Source organism: Aotus nancymaae, unplaced genomic scaffold (assembly GCF_030222135.1).
Source record: "Aotus nancymaae isolate 86718 unplaced genomic scaffold, 86718_ANA_hifiasm-v0.15.2.pri h1tg000040l, whole genome shotgun sequence".
NCBI lineage: Eukaryota > Metazoa > Chordata > Mammalia > Primates > Aotidae > Aotus > Aotus nancymaae.
This window is the reverse complement of record NW_026988454.1, coordinates 2,562,950-2,586,949: the sequence shown is the minus strand read 5'-3', so window position 1 is coordinate 2,586,949 and position 24,000 is coordinate 2,562,950. Positions and strand designations below refer to the sequence as shown.

Sequence of the window (24,000 nt, the reverse complement as noted above, 5' to 3'; positions counted from 1 at the left end):
GATCCACGTGAGAAAGTTTCATATCCACATTACTTGGGAAGGTTTCTTAATGAGGGAATCAATGTTAGCGAAGGGAAGGAAGCTGCAGACAGTCCTTAAAATGAAGGTAAAGGGTCACCACGCTGTATGGCAGTCTGTAAGAACTGCAGAATCACAACATTGAGGACACCATGAGATAAAAGGTTTCAGCTCTGAACTATTACCCCGTCTAGAGAGACAAACTTTAAATATGGTTTAACCAACCGGACTCTTCCACTGGCTCCATTAGCAAGCTGATTTTCAAGGCTGACTCTCAGCATTTGCATAGTGTTACCAAAGGGGTGACTGAAAAACGGTTCTTTCTACAAGCAGGCAACATGAAGACCGAGGAACATCTGCACAACGTGTCAAGCCTTATGTGTTCTGCTCTGTTTTACGCACTTCCTCTCACCCAGTCCTATGGAGTCTTGCTGCTGGCTGCACGTCCCGGTGCACAGCCTTAGATGCAGAGGCTCCTAGAGAGGCTTTTCCTTTTTAAACAAACACTGCATGGTGCTTACTCTTTGTCAGACATTATTAAGTGCTTCCCAAACATTCACACATTTAATCATCAAATAGCCTGCTGAGGTGGGGACTGGAAGCTTGAGCACCCAGAGGCTAGTGATGTGCTCTACTCGCAGTGGTCAGTGGCAAAGCTCAGATGTGAATCAGGCCGGCTGAACTGTGTGACGTCACGGCTTATGCCCCGAGCCCCTGCCTGAGGCCAGCATGTGCACACCCCAAATGGAGGGACCACGTGCTGTTTTCTCACCTGAGTCACAAAAAACACGCCACAGATACCACGTAGAGATACACGTTTTCCTGAGGTAAAAGTGAGAATTCAAGGAATTAGGTCCAGCTTCTATCTCTTCCTCCTCATATAATGATGCACTTTAAGAAATCTAAAGAGAATAGGATTACATGTCTTTGAAAAAAGCCAAGAGAGCAAAAACGCAAACTGAGGAATTCACTTGAACCTAATTTCAAATCCGAAAGTTCGTCTCCACCCCTTCTAATATCGGACTGGTACCGGAACGGTTAAGTGGTGTAACTGAGGAAGCCTCAGAGTATGTCGTGGGCAACTCAGGGAGGTTCCCCGGACCTGGAGCGAAAGCAGGAAGGCCCAGCTAGGGGCGATCCCCATGGGCCCAGCGGGGCTTCATGACATTGTGCTCAGGCATCGTGTTCTGATTCACAGCCACTGGTGTGGTGGGCGGTGGAATGGACGCGTACTGACTATGTGCTGGTCTAGAAGATCTCCAGGACACATTATCAGTGGCAGAAAGCAAGGGGAAGCATAGTGACTATGTTATGCGACCTTTCACGTAGGCAGAGAGAAGAGCATATACAGTCACACTTACACGCATCGTGTAAAGAGACTCTAAAAAGCCATCCAAAAAGTGGCCCTCTTTCCTCTTCCTCCCTATGATAGTGTGTGTGTGACTGTGTGACTATATGAGTGTGTGCGTGTAATTGTGTGTGAATGTGAGTGTGTGTGTGAATGTGTACAGATGGAACTATGGTGAAAGGTGGCAGGGTAGAAATGAGTCTTCTCAAAGTATCCCTGGTTATATTGTTTTTATTTCCAATCATATAAATAAAAATTTTCTTTAGAAATTGTAAGTGATGTGTCAAGTGAAAAACAGAAGCAGAAAGGAAAGCAACGCCCTCCACCGGCGTGGCTTACGTAGGGTATAAATGGAATTCAGTGATAGCTTTTCAGTACCTTTAAAGTGAATTAAACAACACTAACACAGTGTTGTTTCAAGAGTTAAATGTTCTTTTGTTTCCAACATTTTTGTGTGAGTGCTTTTTATGAATCCCCTAGAGAATGCAAAATACATCAGCCATTTGGTTCCCAGAGCAAAATGAGGTTAAATGAAGAAATGTCCCTGATACAGTTCGGATGTTTGTTCCCCCACATCGCATGAGGAAATGTGACCCCCAGTGTTGAGGCGGGGCCTAATGGGAGCAGATCCTACATGAATAGCTTGGTGCTGACCCTGTGGTGATGAGTGAGTCCTCATTCTGTTGGTTCACGTAAAATCTGATTGTTAAAAGGAGCCTGGGACCTTCCTCTCCTTTCCTCTTTCTCCCTCTCTTACTATGTGACACACCAATTCCCCTTCCTCTTCCGCCATGAGTGGAAGCTTCCTGAGGCCTCACCAGAAGCAGATGCTGGTGCCATGCTTCTTGTACAGCCTGCAGAACAGTGAACCAAACAAACCCCTTACCCAGCCTCAGGTATTCCTTTCATAGCAACACAGAATGGACCAAGACAATCACTAAACTGTCCAGCCCATGGTACGTGCTTAATACACAAAGATACAGACTCATAGAATGCTCATGCCCTGGTGCGATGTCCATTTCGGTCACCATGGGAACACAATGTGAGCATTCAGCGTATCTGTGGGTCACTCGTAGCTTTCCCAAATAAGTAAGATACTTAATTTCGCCGTTTATTCTTTTAAGCAGACATTTTTAACGCAGTTCATGATTTACTTGCTGGGTTCATTAACTCTAGAACATTGAGAGTCTCATCAGGTAAGGCTCTGTCATTCTCTCCGGTCACACAGAGAACAGGGAAAAGTAGGATTTGAATCCAGGGCGTCTCGTGCCATAGCTCATTATTCTTCTTCCACGTGCCACCTCCATCCACTTCAGCGTGAACTCCCTTCAGCCTGAGCTCCACTCAGTCAACTCTGCAGGAACCGTTACTAATTTCCCAATAAGCTTTGCACTCATCCCGTGGTATCCTATCCTCTCCATGGTTTCCTTTCAGTGAAAAAGAAATAACCTTCAGCTTTGGGCTGCTCATCACCTTTCTTCTGGTACGTTTGTCTCAGATTCTTAAGGCAGATGTTTTGATAGATTCCATCACTCTCCCTGACTGACATCTGGTCTTCCTGCCTTCAACCTGACTCTCCTCCAATTCCTTTTCCTTTATTAAGCAGACTGGCCTCTAGTCATGGCCCTCCCTTGCTCAAAACCCTGCAACGAAGCTCTCTGCTCTTGGAGGCAGGTCCACACTTGATGGTGTGTTGATGGGATGTCAATAGGAGGCTCATGGGGTCTCCATCCTCCTCTCCTACACGGCAAACTCCCCAGTGCACAGAATGCTCTTAGTCCTTCGAATGTGTGGTACTTCCTGCCTCTAAGGCATTCACACACACTCTTCCTAGGTGTTTCTGTTCCACTCACACCCCGTTTCTATCTGGCATGAAGGTTAATTTCATGTGTTGACTTGACTGGGCCATGGGATGCCCAGATATTTTGTCAAACTTTATTCTGGGTATGTACGTGAGGGTGCTTCTGGAGAGACTGACATTTGACTGTATAGACTGAAAAGTGGTTGTCCTCCCTAGCGGAGGCTGCTGCTCTTCTGCTTCTCAAGCCTCCAGTCTGGGCTGGAACCTACATCACCAGCTCTCCTGGCTCTCCAGCTCGCTGACTGCAGTGCCTGCGGTCACGTAAGCCAATTCCTTATAATAATGCTCTCTTGCTCGCTCTCTCTCTCTCTATATGCACGCACACACACACACACACACAGACACACACACAGAGTCGTGCATCACGTAACCACATTTGAGTCACTGATGAGCCACACAGACAACAGTGCCCTCATAAGATTATAATACCATATTTTTACTGTACCTTTTCTGTATTTCCGTATCCCTGTTGCCTACAGATCCAGGAAAGCCACATGCTATGCGTGTTTGTAACCTAACAGCAATAGGGCATCACACAGAGCCTCGTGTGCAGCAGACTGTGCCATCTAGCCATGTGAAAGCACTCTGTGACATTCTCAGACAACCAAACCACCTGAGAACACATTTCTCAGAATGCATCTTCATCATTGACTCTTGACTATACATGCGCCCATTCACACACACACACACACACGCACACACGCACGCGCGCACACACACACCATTGGTTCTGTTTCTCCTGACTAGTTCACTGACCAACTCCTGCTGGTGCCTCAGTGCAGATGTCCTCAGGAGACCTTGGAGCCTCCAAGCCTGTTCCTCCAAGGTGGCCACGCCTTCGCCTTTACCTCCCAGCTCAGCACGCACCACTTAGCCCTGAGGCAGCCCGGCCACATGTCCTGTGTCCCTATCGGATAATAAGCTCTGAGTGGCAGAACTGCTGGTCCTGCTAACCATTCCATCCTATGCTTTTAACCAAGCACCCAGTACATCCTTGCAGAACTGATGAACTGTATTAGACCCCTGACACTTTCTGGATATGCACCAAATGACTGATAAGCAGGCAGCTTATGTCATCCCTTGAAGTCCTTGCAATGAATCATCTCTTGAGTAGGCCCCCTATCTCTTTGTCATTTTAAGTTAAAAGATTTGATTTTTTAAAGTATCTAATTAGTCACAGGGTTCATCCTCAAATACAGACGTGGTTCCTGGACCAGTGAGTACAGGGAGGTCATGCAGCGTGACAGGGAGGATGGGGATGCCACAGGAAGGCGTGGGCTTACACCTGGCTCAGCCTCTCTGCTCTGTCTGCCCCTCAGGGGAGCTCTGATAAGTCCTAGGCTCTGTGGTGAGATTATAAAGGAGCCTGTAGCTGGGATCCTGCTAGCTAAATTCTCACTGTGCTCAGATCAGCAGCTCTGCTGAGAGGGATGTGAGCAGCAGGAAGAGCTCAGGCTTCCCCATGTCTTCAGCGTCACACTTGGGCCCCCTGGCCTGCCCTGCGTTGTGATCATTTGGGCATTCTCGGGACTTGCTTGCTCCAGCACTCTGGGCTCTCAGCCCCTGGGGCTCCAGCCCAGGAAGCCTGTCTGTCCACATTCGGCCCATTTGACTCCCACAGACACAGATTTCCAGGCCCCCTCTCTCCTGCTGGTCTTCGCACCTATCCTGCGGCTAAAGCCTGCTGGTTAAGTATGTCAGGAGAAGAGTTTCTCCTCAAACCCTCCATCAGAAAGCAGTCTCTTGGCAGTAACACACACTGTACACACACGTGCCCTGCTAACCTTAGACAGCAGATTTTGTGTGTAGGGAGAAAATGTGTATTCAGAAATGACTTATGCATTTTAAATCATATTGTATCTGCCGTTCCCTCCTTTCCTAATGGAATAAACACTCTTACACAGAGGGAAAGTATTGTCTAATACAACCAGGAGAAGTGCAATACTGCGCTTTATTTCCAAGTTTCAACTAAATCCACAGTGGCTGTGCTGCAGAGATAATCCTACATCATTTTTAGATTTTGCAGGAAATTGTCTCTCCCTTATTTTTTAACATCAAAGAGAGGATAGAATCAGTCTAGATAACCATTAACAGCTTAAGAGATATGTCAGTTCTAGGTGTCATATTTTAATTTTAAAAAAGCATGATGTCCCCCAATTTGTTTGAAACATTGAATCTATGAATCCATTTACTGGATTTAGTGATTTGGGTTTCACTCTGGACAGCTGTACAATGTTTAGATCAGATGCTCATCCGTATTGTTTTGGATGAATAGGATGTGAAATCATTAGTTGAGTGAAACATTTAAAAGTGCAGTGAGGCCGGGCATGATGGCTCATGCCAGTAATCCCAGCACTTTGGGAGGCCGAAGTGGGTGGATCAACTGAGGTCAGGAGTTTGAGACCAGCCTGGCCAACATGGTGAAACCCCATCTCTACTAAAAATACAAAAATTATCCAGGAATGGTGGTAGATGCCTGTAGTTCTAGTTGGTTGGGAGGCTGAGGCGAGAGAATTGCTTGAACTGGGGAGGTGGAGGATGCAGTGAGCCAAGATCACGCCATTGCACTCCAGCATTGGTGACAGAGTGAGACTCTGTCTCAAAAAAAAAAACAATGAACTGAATTTTTAAAAATATGAATAGCAGACAAGCATAATTCTCCAAGTTATCATCATGGTGCTTCCTACACTGTTATTTAAAAACCTGCAACTATTGTTTAAGGGCTGTCCAGTAACTGCTGCTGAGAACCAGGTTCCCAGTCTGAACGGGCAGCACGGTGCTTCCCATATCTTGGCACCAATTACATTTGTCTCAGAGTTCATTTGTTTTCTGGGGCCAATTCACTTCAGGCAAAAAGGTAAAAAGCTAACTCATTCACACGACCTTCCTGAAGCCGTTCTCAGACTTCAGATAATTCCTGGTATTCCCATAAGTGCTCATACACATTTTTAGAAGTTTTTATCCAGTTAATATGCAATGATAGGAAATCAACTCATTTTCTTTTTAAAAAATTCATTCTAGATTTCATAATATCTACTTTGAAGTAAATATTTTACTTTTAATGGGTACAAGTTGAAACGTCTCACAAAACCACTCAACACTTATGTGCAAAAATGTTAGCTAATACATAATTCAAGAGATAGTAAGCGTAACATAATTTAGCTTTGGTTCCACACCAAGCTTCCTTTCTTTGGGAGCAGTGCGCATGTATCTCCCATAAGTTAATTAAATGCAGAGAGAAACTTACAAAATCAAAGACATAGAGAAGCCTTCTATTTTGTTTAACATCATTCTCAGCCTTATAATTAAACAATTCTCAGGCCATTATGCACCACGTTTAACTGCAGTGGCCACAGGCACTGACCATGAGAGAGGGCAGCCTGCCTCAGTTAGCACCGTTGTAACTGAAGCGGGGCGTGGGTGCAGCCAGCAACAGTGAGAAGAGGAGGACCCATTTGCCATGGGGCAGAGCAGTGGTCAGATGCACAAACATGGCATAGAATCCTGCAATGCATTCACTCCTCCTCAACTCTGAGTCCCAAAGGGTCTTAGCACAGCCACAGGTGGGGCAGGAGAGCAGCAGGCAGGGTCGGGAGACCGGGACTCCATCTTTCTGCTACCCCAGCTGAGCTGCTTACCTCAGTGGCCTCTTCTGCCTAATTTATAAAGAAGGCAGAGATCACACGCCACGCTCTCTCAAATTCCTGTCCAGTTGTAAGCTCCTATGTGTCAAAAAATCCAGGCAGTAGCTTTTGTTTTATTTTTACATTATCTGGGACAGAAGATAGATTAGAAGGGAATGTTGATGGTAAAGAGAAAATGCAAAATTAGAACAAAATCAGGCTCCCAAATGAAAGAAAAACAAAAAACAAAACCAACTCATCAGGAGCGTTAACTCCCTGAAAGCAGGGTAGAAACACGTTGTCAGCTTCCTCATGTCTGCTGTAACCTTCAATTCAGACCATTATGGGATTTCCCCTCTCTCCCACCCCAGGAATACATCCCTTATGTGAAAATGAAGTCAATGGAAAATCACACTTATTTCACAGCCACATTTCTGTAACACATTTCCCCCTGAAGTAAACAATTTTCTATATAGAGACACGAGATTTCTTTTCCCTAAGACAAACAATATGCATACCAATAACAGTGAGTGATTTAGAGACCAACTTCCGGCACTGCAGCGGAAGGAGCTCCTTGAAGCTCCTCCCCAGTGAGCCTGGTGAAAACTACCAAAAAACAAAACAAAAACCACTCTACCTCTGGAAATGGTCCTAGGAGCAAACAGCAAATACAAAACTTCTTTTCGAGACAATCTATCAAAATCTGGTAGGAATGGTGACAGTCTGCCGTATGTGAGCTAAGAATGCACCTCCTTTCCTTCCTTCCAACTCAGGCAGATGGGGACTCCCTGTCAAAGACCGCAGGTAAGAACACAGAGCCCTCCCCAGCACCCAGCTGGAGGACTTTCCTCCTGGGAGGGGCAGGACTTCGGGGCTTCTCATCTTGTCCCCTAACCCCCTATGCCCTGCCACCTATTGCTGAGGCTAAGTACCAGATGAGTGTGGTTAAAAAATTGGGGGTGTGGAGAGATGCAGGCTGCAAAACAGAGAGCTCCCATATCTTTGCAGAGGAACTGACTTCACGTGCAACCCAGCCTGGAGAAGTATAAACCTGGCAGCATTGTGAAAGGCAACTGGGCAGAGATTTGTGCGTCTACTGTAAAGACAGCCTGGATGGCAGGCTCGTGAGCCTTTAAGGGAGAGCTGGGGAATGAGACAGCTGGCATGAGTCCTCCTGAAGTCAGAAAAAATATCAAACATTGACCTTAGAAACTCTTCCTTCCATGGAGCCAGAATTTGATGTTTGTAAAGCAATTTATACCCCAAGGCACTATTGGAAACACCTGGAACAATCAGCCAGCAAGGCAGTTAGTGGGGTTTAACCTCTGTACGAAGTCAAGGAAAGAGAGGAAGAGAGTCCCACCAGTATTATTGTCACCCCAGGGTGACTGGCCATGCCCAAAGCTATGCCTCTCAAGCGGCAACATCAAAGGCAAAACAGTGTGTGGGCCAGGGAGAGAAAGATGGATGTCACTAAAATAATCCAGCCGGCAACTAAGTGAATCAACAAATAGCAATAACCAGCCCTGGGGACAGGAAGACCAGTAGCCAGAGTCGCTACAATGTATTACAGTGGTCCTTGTTAGTCCCAGGTTTTACTTTTCACAGTTCCGTTCACCTATGTTAACCTCATCTGAAAATACTGAATGAAGAATTCCAGGAATAAATGACTCATAAGTTTCAAATCTCACACCATTCTGAGTAGTGAGAACTGTCCTGCTCTGTCCTGCCCAGGATGTGAATCATCCCTTTGTCCAGCATATCCAGGACACTACCTGTCCATTAGTCTCTTAGTAGCCCTCTCTGCTATCAGATTTAAAAAACATAGTATAGGTAGGGTTTGGTACAGTCTGAAGTTTTAGGCATCTACTGGGGGGTCTACCAAAAGAAATGGGGGACTACTCTGTCTGAAATGTTCAGTTTCAAGTGAACAATTATGAGATATATAAGGAAACAGGAAAGTTCAACCCATAGACTGGGGAGAAAAAGGCAAAAACCAAAAAGGCAATGGAATATTGCATGTGAGAACGGTCAGATGTCAGATTTAACATATTTCAAACTAGTTGTTGTAAATATGTTCACACAGCTAAACAAAACCATGATTAAAGAAGTAAAGAAAGGCAATATTACATCAAGCAGAGAATATCCATAAAGAAAGACAAATTATGAAAAGAGCCAAGAGGAAATTATGCAAGTACAAAGTACAATAACTAAAATAAAAATTCAGTAGAAGGACTCATCAGTAAATATGAACTGGCAGAGAAAAGACTGTTCAAAGTTGATTGATAGAGATGATGGACACTGAAGAACAGAGAGAAGAATAGAATAAAGAAAAATAAATAGAGCCTCAGAGAAAAGTCAGGTGCCAGCAAGCATACCCAAATACACATCATAGAAATACCAGAAATAGAGAAATGAGAAAAAAAATACTCAAACAAATAATGGCTGAAACTTCCCAAATGTTTTGAAAAAATGATAACCATCAGGAAGTTTAATGAACCACAAGTAGAATAAACTCAAAGAGAACCAGAAAAAGACACACCATAGAAAAAATGCTTAAAGTCAAAGACAAGGAAACATCTTAAAAGCAGCAGGAGAAAAATGATGCATCAAGAAAAGGAAGAGCTGACTTCCCAGTAGAAACAATGGAGGCCAGAAAGCCATGTGGGATGACATATTCAACGTGCTGAAAGAAAGAGAAAGCTGTTAACATCCTTATATCTAGCAAAGCTGTAATGAAAAACTAAAGGCAAGATAAATACCTCTCCAGATTAAAAAACACATTCCATTTGGTGCTAGATGACCTGTCTTATGAGAAATACTAAAGTTTTTCAGGCTGAAAGGAAAGGCAAGACTGTTATTTGAGTTCATGTGAACGAACACACACCACAGCATGTATGAAACTTGAAGACATTCTGTTAAATGAAATAAGCCAGTTATAGATAGAAAAACACTACACAATTTTATTTATATGAGGTTCCAAGAGTAGTCAAATTCATTAAGACAGAAAGCAGAATGGAGGTTTTCAGGGGCTGGGGGAGGGGGCAATTGGGAAGTATTTAATGGGTTGAGTTTCAGTTTGGGAAAATGCAAAAGCTCTGGAGATGGATGATGGTGATAGTCACACAATAGGAAGTACTTAGTACCACAGAACTGTACATTTAAATATAGGTAAAATGGTGAATTTTATATTATGTATATTTAACTATAATTTAAAAAATTAATTGCAGCTACAGGAGGAAAGAAGAAAAAGCATCCCTGCTTTATTCATGTGACACAGTCACCATCCCTCTGGCAGCAGTGAGTGTTGGTTCCCGCCAACCCTTAGAATGAGCACCTCAGGATATCATTTTATTCCTCAGGCTTTGGATTTATGAAATCAATACCATGAAGTGGATGTCTCCTTTCTCTTCAACTTCTCATCTTCTTATTATTAAAAGAAATAAACTAGCCATGTTTCATGAATTTTAAATGCTATAAATGTCTCCCATAAACATTAGCGAGATTATCCAGTAATAATCCTAGTTGCTCAAGACTGCTTGAGTTGAGGCAGTTGCAGGAAAAGCAGGACCTCCTTGACTCTGGTTAGCAATCGCCTCTGTCTCTACAGAAATAGTGTGGCAAGCCTTAAATTCTAATCCTTTTCCTAGTTATAAAATATGAAAACTGGAATAAATAACCCTAATAAAGGCTAACACATAAGAAGAAAACAGGCAACCCAAGCTGGAGCCTTACATAAGGAGAACCACTTGTAATCATACATGTGAGAAGTGGCCTAATATAGTGGAAAGAGCAGGGGTTTGAAAGCAGACAAAAAATAGAGTGAATAAATCATTAATGAAAATGCTGCATTAGAAAATATTCATTCAATGCTTGGCCAGGTGTGGTGGATCAGGCCCGTAATCCCAGCACTTTGGGAGGCTGAGGCAGGTGGATCACCTGAGGTCAGGAGTTTGAGACCAGCCTGGCCAACCTGTTGAAACCCCATCTCTCACAAAAATATGAAAATTAGCCAGGTATGGTGGCATGTGCTTGTAGTCCCAGCTACTCAGGAGGCTGAGGCAGGGGAATTGTTTAAACCCAGAAGGCAGAGGTTGCAGTGATCTGAGATCAGGCCACTGCACTCCAGCAGGTGTGACAGAGTGAGACTCTGCCTCAAAAAAGCCAACCAACCAAACAACAACAAAATAAAAAATAAAATATTCACTCAATTCTAAAGGAAGTAGTAAAGGAAAAATAGAAGGATAAAAAGACATGAGATATATAGAAAGCCAAACGTAAAATGGCAAACAAATTCAACTATGTTAATAGTAACATTAAAGGTAAATGGGTTAGCAATTTATCAAAAGGCAGAGATTGTCAGACTGAATAAAAAACATGATCTAACTATGTGTTGTATACAAGAGATAGACTTTACAAATATATTTAAGGTAAAAGGATGAAAAAGATATATCACAATAAATATTAACCACAGGGAAGTTGAAATGACTGGATTAATATCAGACAAAATATACTTTAATACAAAAACTGTTACTAGGAATAAAGAGGGAACATTTTATAATGATAAAAGAGTCAATTCAATAGGGATATTTGACACTTATAAAGATATGCATTTAACAACAGAGCACCAAAATATATGAAACAGACCCTAATGAACATGAAAGGAAAAACAAAAAATTCAACAATATGTGGGCTTCAATACTACAATTTCAATAATGAGTAGAAGAATGAGACAGAAGATCAGATCAACAAGGAAATAGAAGACTCGAATAACACTGTAAACAAATTAGACTTAACGGATCTCTGTAGAACACCCCAACTAATAACAGAGTATACATCTTCTCAAGAGCACTGGGAGCATTCTCCAGGATGGACTATACACTACTCCATAAATAATCCCAATAAATTTAAAAGGATCAAAATAGTACAAAATATTTTCTCCAGCAACAATGGAATAAAATTAGAAAGTATTAGTGGAGAAATTTGGGAAATCACAAATATGTGGAAATCAAACAACATGCTTTTAAACAACCAATGGGTCAAAAATCAAAATGAAAATCAGAAAATACTTTGAGATACATAAAAATGAAGACATGACGTACCAAAATGTATGGGACGCAGCTAAAACAATACTTAAAGGGGAATGTAAAGCTGTAAATACCTGTATTGGTAAAGAAGAAAGAGCTGAAATCAGTAATCTAACTTTTCACCTTAAGACACAGGAAGAAAGAAGAGCAAACGAAACCTAACTCAAGCAAAAAGAAAGAAATCATAGATTAGAATGGAAATTAATGAAATCAAGAAAATAAAAAATTAGAGAAAAATTAATGAAATAAAAAATTGGTACACAAACGTTTATAGCAGCATAGTTATAATAGCTAAAGGTAGAAATAACCCAAATGTCCACCAATGGATGAATAGAGAGACAAAATGAAGTACGAATACACACTACAGTGTGGACCAATCTTGACAACATTATGCTCGGTGAAAGAAACCAGTCTCAAGAGACCACATACTGGATGAGTCCATTCATGTGAAAGTGCAGGAGAGGAAAATCTATAAAGACAGCAGATAATTGTGTAGGGATGAAAGGATGGGGATGGGCAGAGGGAGGAGCACGGATAGAAGGAGTGAGAGGTAAAGGGCATGGGGTTTATTTTCTTTTTTTTTTCTTTTTCTTTTTTTATTTTTTAAGCCTACGGCACCCGGTATTCCCAGGTGGTCTCCCATCCAAGTACTAACCAGGCCCGACCCTGCTTTGCTTCCGAGATCTGAGGGGTTTCTTTTCAAAGTAATGAAAAAGTTATGAATGGACTGCGGTGATGGTTGCATATATCCATGAATATGTCAAAACCATTAAATTGCACATTTTACATAGTCAAATTACATGGTATGTGAATGATATCTCAATAAATCTTTTTTTCAAAAATGATCTTGTCACTTGGAGGCTCCTGACAGTAGCACCTATGCTGTGCACGCATTTCTTTTACCGTTTTTGAGGTAACATTACATAAAATAAGAGTGTTTGGGGGAAAGAAAATTGAAATACCATTTATCCCCCAATACATTGTGTAATTTGGGGATTGTCAAGAGAGAGAGGCACATTTGAACTAAAGATTTGCTACAGAAGTATTGCACCACCAGGCTACCTTTGATTTCTGAATAGCATTACAATTATGCAATGTACTCGATTCTTTGCATCGCTAGGAGGCCCTCCAGAGAAGAAGTTGATACTTAACATTTATGTGACTTTTTGTATCAGATCTGGGACGAAGTTATCATGCTGGTGATTTTATAGGTACCAACAAGCAAAAGTAAGCCATTTGACATGTTTATTGATGCAGATTGGCTGGGAGCAGTGGTTGGGAAACTGTTGGATATTCAACTATGTCTGATACCTGCACACCTGTGACACCTGCATTCCATCAGTGCTGCAACAGAAGGAAAACGACAGAGATCCCATTTATAATGTTGAACTTTCTTGTGCCTAGTAGCTTACAGTAACTTAGTTAAACGCCTGGCATGTAGAGAGCAAGCATAACAGCTGTGAAGTGTCTGATTGTTCTATAGATAGGCAAAATTATTTTGTTAAAACAAGACTCTGACTTCAGATGCCTGAGAGCAAATTCCCGGGTAAATAAGAAAGCCTGCAGAAGAGTGACCTGACCGGGTGACAATTGACAGAAACCATCTGACGGTCTTGGGTGGCTATGTGCACTACACAAGCATATTTCCTTTGTCTTCTGATTGTGTGCAGAACAAAAAACCAATAACAGAATTTGTCACTGTCACCGTTCTTTATATTTTTTCAAGAGAGCTTTGCACATGCTAGCCACGCAGCAGCATATGCTTGGACTGGGCCATTTCCTTTGATTTAACAAAAACCGTTTTACTGAATTTCTAACATGTTCTGACATTGTGCTAGGTGCTGAGGATACAGAAGTGAATAATATTGTTTCTGCCATCAAAAAAGCCACAATCTGGAAGAGGAGGGAGACAAATACTTGCAGAGCAGCAAGAGAAGTGAGAACCAGATACCTTGGTGTCATAAAGCGGGGGATGGTCTGCTCTTCGTGTGTGTGCATGTGTGTATGTGTGTGCATGTGTGTACATTTGCATGTGTGTATGTGTGCATGTGTGTACATTTGTCTGCATGTGTGTATGTGTGTGTGCATGTTCGCATGTGTGGGTGTGTGCATGTGCATGTATATTTGCATGTGTGTGCATGTTTGTGTCTGCATGTGTGTATGTGTGTGTGCATGTGTGGGTGTGTGCATGTTCGTGTATGTGTGTGTGCACATGTGTCTATGTGTGTATGTGTGTTTGTGTGTGTGCATGTGTATGCATGTGTGTGCATGTGTATGTGTGTGTGTGTAGGTGTGTGTGTGTATGCATGTGTGTGCATGTGTATGTTTGTGTGTGTGTGTGTAGGTGCGCGTGTGTGTATGTGGTGAGTGTGTCTGGAGTAGGGCTTGGGAAGGCCTCATAGACTTGAGATGAGTCTTGAAGAATGATGGCTACCGAAGCAAAGGGAAGAGACTGTCAACAGGCAGAGGGCCACTCCAGTGACACAGTGAAGAGGACGGGTTGGGGAACACCACCCAGTCTGGTCCTGAACCCTGGAGCCAAAGTATAAGCAGGGAGGGCAGGAAGATGTGGTCGGGAGGCAGGCAGGGCCAGGTCAGCTATGCAACACTATAATTACATTTCCCATAAGTGGCAAAACCATGTTTGAACCTCCGAAGGGTGGAGTTGCCTCATCGTGGGGGAATTCAGAACATGCCCTGGGACAGCAAAGGGTCTGCCTCAAGAAGGATCAGCTCCAGCTGCAAAGAACTACAAAAGAAAACCACAAAAAGCAGAGAACAAGGACATTTGTAAAATGTGATTTTCTGAAAACGCCCTGCCTCTTCTCCATTTCCTTCTGACACTGACCGCTGTAACTTACAACGGAGCCAGACCTTGTTCCTCAGGTGCTGACGTCAATGGGTGTCTCGTCTGAGAGAGGCCCTCATGGCTGACCCTAAGGTCTCGATTCCGATCTTTCACACGTGGGCTGGGCAGCGTCCCTCATAGCCTGGAGGAGGAGCAGCCTGAAGTGTGACAACCTCGTTCCTCAGAAGAGGTGAAGATCCTGCAGTTCCCATGGTGCACTGAGAGGATGCTCTCTCATGATCTAATCTGCACTAGAACCACGTGAAAGTGAGGCTCCGATGTTCCTAACACCTGAGGTGACTCTGGGAACCAGGACCTGCTGCAGGAAAGGTTGAATACTGAATACGGACCCTGAGCAGATGGGTGGTGACCCACTACAGTGAGCTCCTGTGACCCAGATGTGGTGGGAGCCCCCGCTCTTCCACTTGCCCATGCAATTTGAAGTCATTTTCATAAAAACGATTCAACATCTCTTACAGGTAAAGTACGCACGTTTCTCTCAAAGAACAACTGCCTTTGGAGAAGTGAGGATGGAGTTGTGTTGCAAAGGCCAGGTTCATAGGTTTGTTTGCAACCTTGTAAATAATTATTTTAATGACACAACTTTGTAAGTCTATTAGTGTACCTTAGACATTGCAGACACCTGTGCTACACTTGGAGTTGGGTCCAGGACAGTGGTCCTGTTCCCTTCTCAAGAAGGACCATCTCAGGGCCCAGCAATCGTAGCTTTAGCTTCTCCCTGTCCATTTCACATAGGCAGTGGGAGAAAACATGCATGTCATTTCACTGCATTTTAGAGGTGTAAAAGGGTTTTGTGAGTAAAGTCATAAAAAGAACTCAGAGATCAGACACCACCGAGCTCCTTTTGTCACTCACACTTGCCGCTAATGCGTTTTCCTCCTTCACCCATCCTGAAGAAAGGTTATGCACCCCAGAGACGGAAGATCAGCTCAAAGCCTCACAACTGAGTTCCAAACATTATTTTAGAAGTGCAGCTAAAGGAACATGGAGAGCAATCTGAGGCTCCCTTTTAAGAACACAGGGAAGAACCTACACATTTGAATGTTCAGAAACTGTCTAATTTGCAGATTTGCTCCAAAGATTGCACCGTGCCTTGCTCTTTGCTCTGGAAATCCTGGCCTTAGGCCAAAAGCACTAAGCCATCACCTGACCCTCCATGGGTCCTCCCATCTCCCTGCCTCCATCCCGTCTGTCCCCCCAGTAATCAGCTATGGGACAGCCAGGGCCGGCAGCCACCTCCCCTTGTTCTCAAATCCTTCCAGAGTCTCCACCAGGGGCTGGTACCACCGTGGAGAGGCCACTTCTCAGGTCACAACGATGAATGGACAGAAGGATAAGCTACAGGAGTAGTCGAGTCACGGAAAGTGCAGCTTCTAGCATTTTCTTTTCCCACACGTTTTTCAAGGCTGCCGTACACACGCCCAAACATATTCACACTCGTTCACCAAGGAGGGAGTAAACTCAGCTGCAGCCACGCCACGTACAGCAGCATGTTGTATCCTAACAGAGAAACTCTGTATACGTTGGGAACTGGCTCGAGTTCTCAGGCTCCGGGCCAGCAAAAACTGTGGGTGTTGTTGGCTGCGGTCCTTGAACAATACCCACAGCCAGATGATCAGACTCACACAATGGCAGCAGCTCTGGAGGGATCCGCTGGGGCTCCTTCAAAGAGAGAGGAGCTTGGGGATCAGGAAGGAAGCGAAGGAGGAGCACATGGGACACCCATGCAAATTACAAACCACCAGCAGCACTGGGGCCCGCCCCGGTACGGTAGGATACACACAGCTGAGATAACCTCAGCAAAAACGTGCGGTAGGAATAACAGGGGCCGAGATGCTGCTGCAGCCTTGTTTCCATTGTTATATTTTTGCTATGGAGTCTTCCAAGAAGAGTTTACACAGAGTTCACACGCGTGATCCCATCTGTCGCCACTGAAACTCTGTAGAGACGTTTCAGTTCTTCTCATCACACTTGCAGATACACCAATGTGCTCACCATTAAAATAAAAAAAAATCAGATTCACCAACGGCAAATAAATAAATAAATAAAATCTGTCGCTTAGGTTTTGTGAACAGGTTTCACTGCACAGGAACTATCTCTTTTCGTGGATGTATGAGAAGCGTGAGAAATTAAACACGAAATGCAAAGACAAACAGGTAAGCAAAGTCATCTTTCCTGTTTTAGACTTGATCATTTTGTGCCTTTTGATCAAGGGGGTAAAAATGGCATCCTTAAACAAATAGAAAACAGCCTCCATCATCAGCCCAGGATGGACCGTTTCCGTGTCTGCTAGGGCTCGCTCATTCCCAGGAGAATTTGTACCAAACTGCCCTCCACATCTTCCCCTGTGGTGCCCTCTCAGGGGTCATCCACTCTTCACTGCAGACCCTGCTGTCTCTGTTTGCCACGTCTCAAAGCATGAGCCCTGTTCCCACACGGGGTGCTTCTCATGGTACCACCGCCCCCAGCATGGCACATGCACTCAGGGTGCATGGAGGCCCAGTGTGGAACGGGTAAAGCCTGGTGGGGGCAGGGTTCAGTGAACTTGTTTACTGGGGTTTGAAACCAGGTTGTCTACTCCTGAGACAGGTGAAGTGAAGACCAGGTAGAGATCATATCATCTAGAACAGCTGGCTAGATTGTTTCAATCCTTCCAGATGGAGAGCGGCCTAACAGCGTGGCCTCCATGCCACTGCAGAGCATGCCAGCTGCCTGCAAATGCCACCCAGATGCCAGGATCCCACTGGTGACTACCAAGACAGTACCCAGGGGATGTGGGGCTCGGGAGTTCCTGCACAGCTTTCTAAGATACAACCTTTGAAGCCAGTGATAGTGTTTTAGACTTCAGTAAGCCCCTCACAGCACCTAACTCGGGGCCTGATGTGGAGCAAGTCTTCACATGATACTCACTGCACTGGGAAGGCGAATTCCAGGAACTCCAAAGGTTATTCAAATAATTTGTTGTAACAGAATTGTGCTATGTCAAGTGTAACTGACAATAAATTGAGCTTCAGCTGGAAAATTATTCATACATAGCTTTTGGTTGTAAGTCTTTTGGTATTTTATGGCTATGATAATTAGATAAAAGATAATTTTCATAAAAGGCAGAATATGAGTTTATTTTTCAAAAAGATGCCATGACTTTAAAAATATTACAGTCATCTGTATGCTATTCAGTAAAGCAACCATTGGGAATTTTAAAATTTGCCTTCAAAATGTAACTTTCCCTCCCCTCCAAAAAGAACTAAGATTGCTTATGATAATAACAGGAGTATAAGAGAGAAGGAAAAATGGATTTTCCCAAATTCTAAGTTGCCATGGTTCCTGTTGTGAGTGGTCAGTGAGGACAGCGACACGCATGTCTGACAACTTGGGGGAAAAGAAAATGTGTGTTCTCTGAGAAGGGCAGCCGTGGCTCTCAGAGCACCAGTGACAGAGGGAGTGCTGGCATGGGGAAGCCGGTGCCAGAAATGCACTTTCCAGGAGCACTTGGCTTTGCAGAGCGGGAAAAAGATGGTCTGAGAGGCAAAAGCAAGTCACCAGAAACTTTTTCTCAGTGGGGTAACATGAATATTTCAGTGATGTTACTGTGGTGTGGATAAGATGTCCTTCAAGGTAATAATTTCCCTTTGCCTTAATCCTGTGTTCACGAAGCCAATTTCTGATGATGACTGTTCTGGCTTCCTAGATATCTCAGTATCAGGACACAGGTTTCCATGAGTCACGGACAGGAACATTCCCGTGGCAAGAATGAGATTATTGCCATTGTAAGTCAATCAATTTGTGTTCTGAAGAATACATAATATTGAGGTTAATCAATAAAGTACAATTTCTGATCCTACATAGCTAAAGATAAGAATTGAACCAAAGTCAAAGTCACTGTCCCTTCCTCCCTGGCCTGCCAGTCCAATCTTATTGACACCCCACCGCTTCAGTGTTAACATTTTCTCCTCATTAAATCTTCACAGTCTGTGAGTAAATCAGTACATTTTGCTAGGAGCTTCCAAATAGCCAAGATGAAAAAGGAAACTTGCAGAGTAATTAATTTTCATTACTTGACAAAAGGATCCTTTGTGAGCCAATATTAGGTGATATTAAATTTTGTTTTAATTTAGCATCCAGACTTTAGGGAGAAGAAGGCTTATGAGTAACAGATTTACATGGTTTCATTCAAGGAAAAGCAGATTTTTCAAAAGACTTTAAAAAAAGGAACACGCTTCTTAGCCTTGATCCCAAGGCCATCCCTGTCAGCATTCCATAAACAAAAGCAGGTACAATCTTGTGTTATGAAGAAAGTGATATTGAATTTACTTAAGCTTTTAGACAACGTTCACCCAGTAAGCCTATCCGAGAATGTTGGCATACAAAAATTGTAATCCAAAAGTTTGGTTTTAAGTCAATTGCTTAAAACAGAGACTATTTTCCCATAGAAACAGTCTAAAAATTTTGGAAATTCCTGGGGGAAGCCCAGAAAACCCTATTTGACCCTCGAAGTAGCTGGAATGGTGCTAACAGGGTCCTGATCAGACTCCAAGTTTTGGTACCTGGCTCTTGAGCCAGAGTCCAGCTGCTGTGGCTCCCCCAGCCCCACCCTGGTCCCACTCCAAGGGGTGCAGGGGCAGCTTGGACCTCTTCTCTGCTCAGAGCCAAGAGCTGGGGGCTGCTCAGACTAGTTCGGGGCCCTGCACAGTGCAGGGCTTGGAGTTCACTCAGGGGCGCTCAGAAGACCTGCTTCCCTCCTCCACCTCTGAGAAGCCAGCATCTCTATCGCTCAGAGGCCTCACCCCAAGGTGTTGGAAAAACCAAGTTTTTAATTTCATTGAATTCTGACTAACTTAACTACGGCAGCCACATGTGTCAGGTGGCTACCAATCGAATAAGGACATTTTCATTGGTTTTCACCCTGGAATTGCACACGCTTGCACTGTGTGAGGGCATGTGTGTGTGAGTGTGAGTGTAAGGGTGTGTGACAGTGTGTGTGTTAGCATGTGTTGTGAGTGTGTGAGCATGGCTTTGTGTACATGTGAGCGTGTGTGAGTGTACGTGTAAGTGTATGTGAGCATGTGTGTGAGTGTGAGACTCGTGACAGTGTGTGTGCGTGTGTGTGAGAATGTGTTGTGTGTGAGCATGCGCTTGTGTACATGTGAGCATGTGTGTGTGTGAGAGACGGTGTGTGTTTGTGTGAGTGTATGTGTATGTGTGGGAAACTGAGTGTGTGGGGGAATCTGTGTATGTGTGTGACAGTGTGTGCGAGCCTGTGCTGTGTGAGCATGTTTGTGTACATGTGAGCATGTGTGAGTGTGTGAGAGACTGTGTGTGTGTGTATGAGTGTATGTGTGTGGGGGGAAATTGCGTGTGTGTGACTGTGTGTGTGTGTGATTGTGTCTATGTGTGTGTGTGTCTGCAGTTTCCTGGGTGCTCTTTTCCTTTAGGGCCTCTTGAACCCAGAGCTCAGCAACACTTCCCTGTGATCAAGGCTGAACACAGAGGTGCTGGGTTTGCGCTTTAACCTCCTGCAGATGAGAGAAAGTCTCACGCGCTGTCAGACTAGCACCCTGTGTGTCTGGGAGGACTCAACCCATCTGCCCCCACCCCATATTTTTAAAAAACTCCATACAAACCAACCCTCTTGACTTCTGCCTCCCTGCCAGCTATCCTTCCACTCCTCTGTTCTTTAAAACAGAACCTCCCGGAAGATTTGTTTGCACGTGCTGGATCCGAGCTCCTGCCCTCGCCCCGGGGGCGCTGGGATCTGGGCTGTCACGCGCCCCCCGCGGGCCACGCTGCACCGCCCCCAGGTCACCGCGGACTCCGCCTGCCCGACCTGCCGTCTGTCCCGCGCTTCTCACAGCGGCTCACTGGCTCCTGGAGAGGCTTCCTGGCTTGGTTTCTGCCCGTCACACCGGGCCTCGCCCCGCTCAGCCTCACCGTGCCCGCTTGCTGACGCTGCCCTGCAAGGCGATCTCCTCCAAGAGGACCCGCTGACAGGCCGCGCACCCTCCCGGGACCCACATCTGCATCGCGGGCTCCTGCCAGCGCCCTCGGCACCACAACCGTGGATTTCACGCAGCTCAGGGGCTTTGGACGCATCTTTACCAGGCTCTGCGCTCTCATCGCGTTCAAAACACGGTTCTCGGTGCTTCCGCCCGCAGGCCTGCATCGTCCCTACTCCTCCCCATCGGAACAAACAGGCCCAGGGCAAAAACACAAAGCAAAATGAAACAAACCCGGGAATGCGTCCTTCCCATGCAATCCACCTGGCACACCCTGCTCTCCACCCCCAGGCCGCGGCTCTCCCTCTGCCAGCCGCCACCCTGGCTCCTTCCTTCATGCCCTCTCTGCCCCCAGCCTCGCTCTCCTGCGAGGTTCCTTTCACAGGATACTGGTCTTTGAAAACTACCTGTCACATCATTTCACTCTTTAGCTTCAAATTTTCCAAAGTTTACCCAGCACTGGAAGATGAAGACCTGGGATCTCCAAGGACTGTACGACCCGGCCCCTTCCAATCCCTGTGACTGCCTCACCTCTGCTCTCTCCTTGCTGGCTGCATTCAGGCCATCGCAGCGTTTTGCTCAGCCCTGAACATAGCAGCTCAGACCTGCCTCAGCGCCTGGACGCCTGCTCCCCTCTCCGCTGGACGCTCACTCCAATCTTCACATGCAGGCTCCTGTTTCTGCCGGCATCGCCACCCTGGGAGACGCCACTCCTGCTCAAGGCCCACGCGGCACTGACCACTCTCTGAAGCTACAGCAGGTGTTTGCTTCCTGAGTGCTTCTTCCTCAAGCAGAATATGAGCCCCTGGACACAAGGCCTCTGTCTTGGTCCGAATTGTATTAGCAGGACAACACAGAGCAAGGGCTAAATCCTATTTGTAGAAGAATGAACCCACCTCGCCCCTTGTGTAGTGCTCTCAGCTAAATAGAGTCCTCCACTGGCCAAGGGCAAAATCCTTTTGGTTTTTGTGAACATATAAAAACAGACAACTAAGATATTACGACGTTTTCCTGTTATGGAAACACCTAAGTCTGCAAACCGGTCACTTGTAAAGAGAGCCATCTTTCCTTTTGTATTTTAGAAACTTTGCTTTCAGTTTTAGTAATCCCATTTCATAACATTTTTTAATAAATCAGGAACTTTTTGCTGCGTTCTTTGTTTAACAATAAAAGTCATCAGATAAAAATAATGTAAATTATTTTCTCATTGAAAGTACCCCTCCTTGTGAGTAAGGGTGTTATTCTTCATTGTGATGCTAAATTACTACGTTGGCTGCTGTATTAATCAAGAAAATACCCAACTTAACTTCAAAAAAAATAAAAGGGGAAAAAACACACAAAGTGCTTAGAAAAATCGCTTAAAACCACGTCTATATTCCTGGGCTCTAATCTAACATCAAAAATACCCGTGTCTTTCCTAATCACAGGCAATTTTATCAACTGCTTTGCCAGTGAGGTCCCAGCTAAGAGCCATGAGAGAATGCCAGGGAGGGGCAGACTATTCCCGGGGGAGGGTGAATGGCAGAGCGGGGTTCCTTTTTACCTGGCGCACTGCAGGGGTCCAGGGTGCCTTCTGCTGGGTCATCGCTCATCTGCGCCCGGGGGTCTGTCCCACTCCTCAAAGCCAACAAAGCGGGTCCTTTGCTCCCACCTTTAAGCCTGAAGGGAAGGCGGCTGGCTGGAGAAAACAACAGGGACACGACGTCAGCAGTAAGTTCTACCAGATACACCTTACAGCTGGGAGCGGGGCTCTTCGGAAAACTTCATCTCGGGTGGGTAATTCACAGAGGTAAGTGCCTGGGGCTCCCATCGGCCCTTCACGTTGGGCACTCTGGCACCATGACAGATGGTGTGGTTCAGGGTGCAGAAGGCATTGTCATCAGGATGGACTCTGTATCTCTATTTTTACACTTGGTACATAACTAACAGAAGAAAGCTGAGGTCACAGAAGTTTGAAATGAAAGATTATATGACAATCAGTTATAAATAATTTCTAAGTCCTATGTATAACTATTTGAATGCTTTACTGCTGAGGAAGATTTTTGATATGTCATAAGCATTTTGGATTGAAACGCATGCCATGCATTTCAAAATACTTCAAGCCTGCCTTACTGAGGTGTGGTGGATGCATAAACTGTCCAGGTAGAGGGAGAGCGCCTGTATAAGCTCTAATATGTCAAAGCGTCCATGAAACTATTATCACCACAACATTCTGAGTAATTAGAGTTGTGTGGAAACAAAAACCGAAACCAGCCAAATGCCAGGGGCCCCTAATGCATATGGCATTTGGAAACTCCTGGGTACCACTGGGCAGCTCAGCGTGCATGCCTTGTGCACAGAACCAAGCTATGCATGGCCAGTCAGGACTTCCAATTGAGGGCCTCCCCTGACCCGCTGGAAGCCTGTAGAGGGGGTGCTGTGCCCTAGCCATTCCTGCCCTCTCTGGGGAGAGCCGGGGAGGGGAGTCGTGGGTTTGCCATTTCTGAACCTCCAGGCTTCCAGTCCTCTGAGTCTGATCATGTACATTTCTGTCACATTTCAGTATATTCAAATGATTTTTGAACCTAAAACACCAAAGCCAACCTTCCTTTCCAAAATAAGAGGAATAGACAGAGATGGAAACTCAGCTGCAGATCAAAATCAATTCAAGGCTGATAGGTGGTGTGGCAACCCCAGGGACAGGGCTGCGGCAGCCAGGGGAGAGGATCCCCCTACTCGAATCCAGACACAGCAGCCCCGTTCACAGCCCATCCACAGGGGTGTCCCAGGGGTAGAGCCTGGAGGTGCCAAGGAGTGAGTTTCAGTTGGGGAAACAAGAACCAAATCGCAAAAGGGATAAAAAGCCATGAATCCATGCCCTAAAGAAACAGGAGTCTGTGTGGCCAGTGGCTGCAGCCCCAGTCTCAACTGGCCACCGCTTTGTTCTGTGGACAAAGCGGTGGCTGCTTGTGGCCAGGTATCAACCCACAGTAACAGCAGTATGTGCTGAACCTGGGAGCGATGCTTGCTTTGGGGCTGCAGCACTGGGGCACACCCCCTACCCCAGTCCAGGGCAAGTAGAACCCCCCTCAGTGGGTTGCTCCCCTTCCTCTCCACAAAGCCCGAGGAGCAGACAGACCCCGTGTGAACCAAGAGCTCTGGGCTCACAGGGCAGGGCAGGAGTGCCTGGGCAGGAGCCCAAGGCCACGAGGGTGGAGTGTT

General features: G+C 45.2%; 1 protein-coding gene across 3 annotated transcripts in view; it reads right to left on the bottom strand.

The window, feature by feature from the left end:
* The window catches only part of PDE10A (phosphodiesterase 10A), a 661,629-nt gene that overhangs the window by 357,652 nt on the left and 279,977 nt on the right, over positions 1-24,000 (bottom strand). For 2 of the 3 annotated variants that reach the window (XM_064360475.1, XM_064360473.1), the window contains exon 2: positions 22,343-22,477. The exons of the other annotated variant lie outside the window; for it this stretch is intronic. In XM_064360475.1, the coding sequence (XP_064216545.1) occupies positions 22,343-22,391 (49 nt within the window). In that variant the 5' untranslated portion in view covers positions 22,392-22,477. The remainder of the gene's footprint in view (positions 1-22,342; positions 22,478-24,000) is intronic. 3 annotated transcript variants of the gene reach the window in all.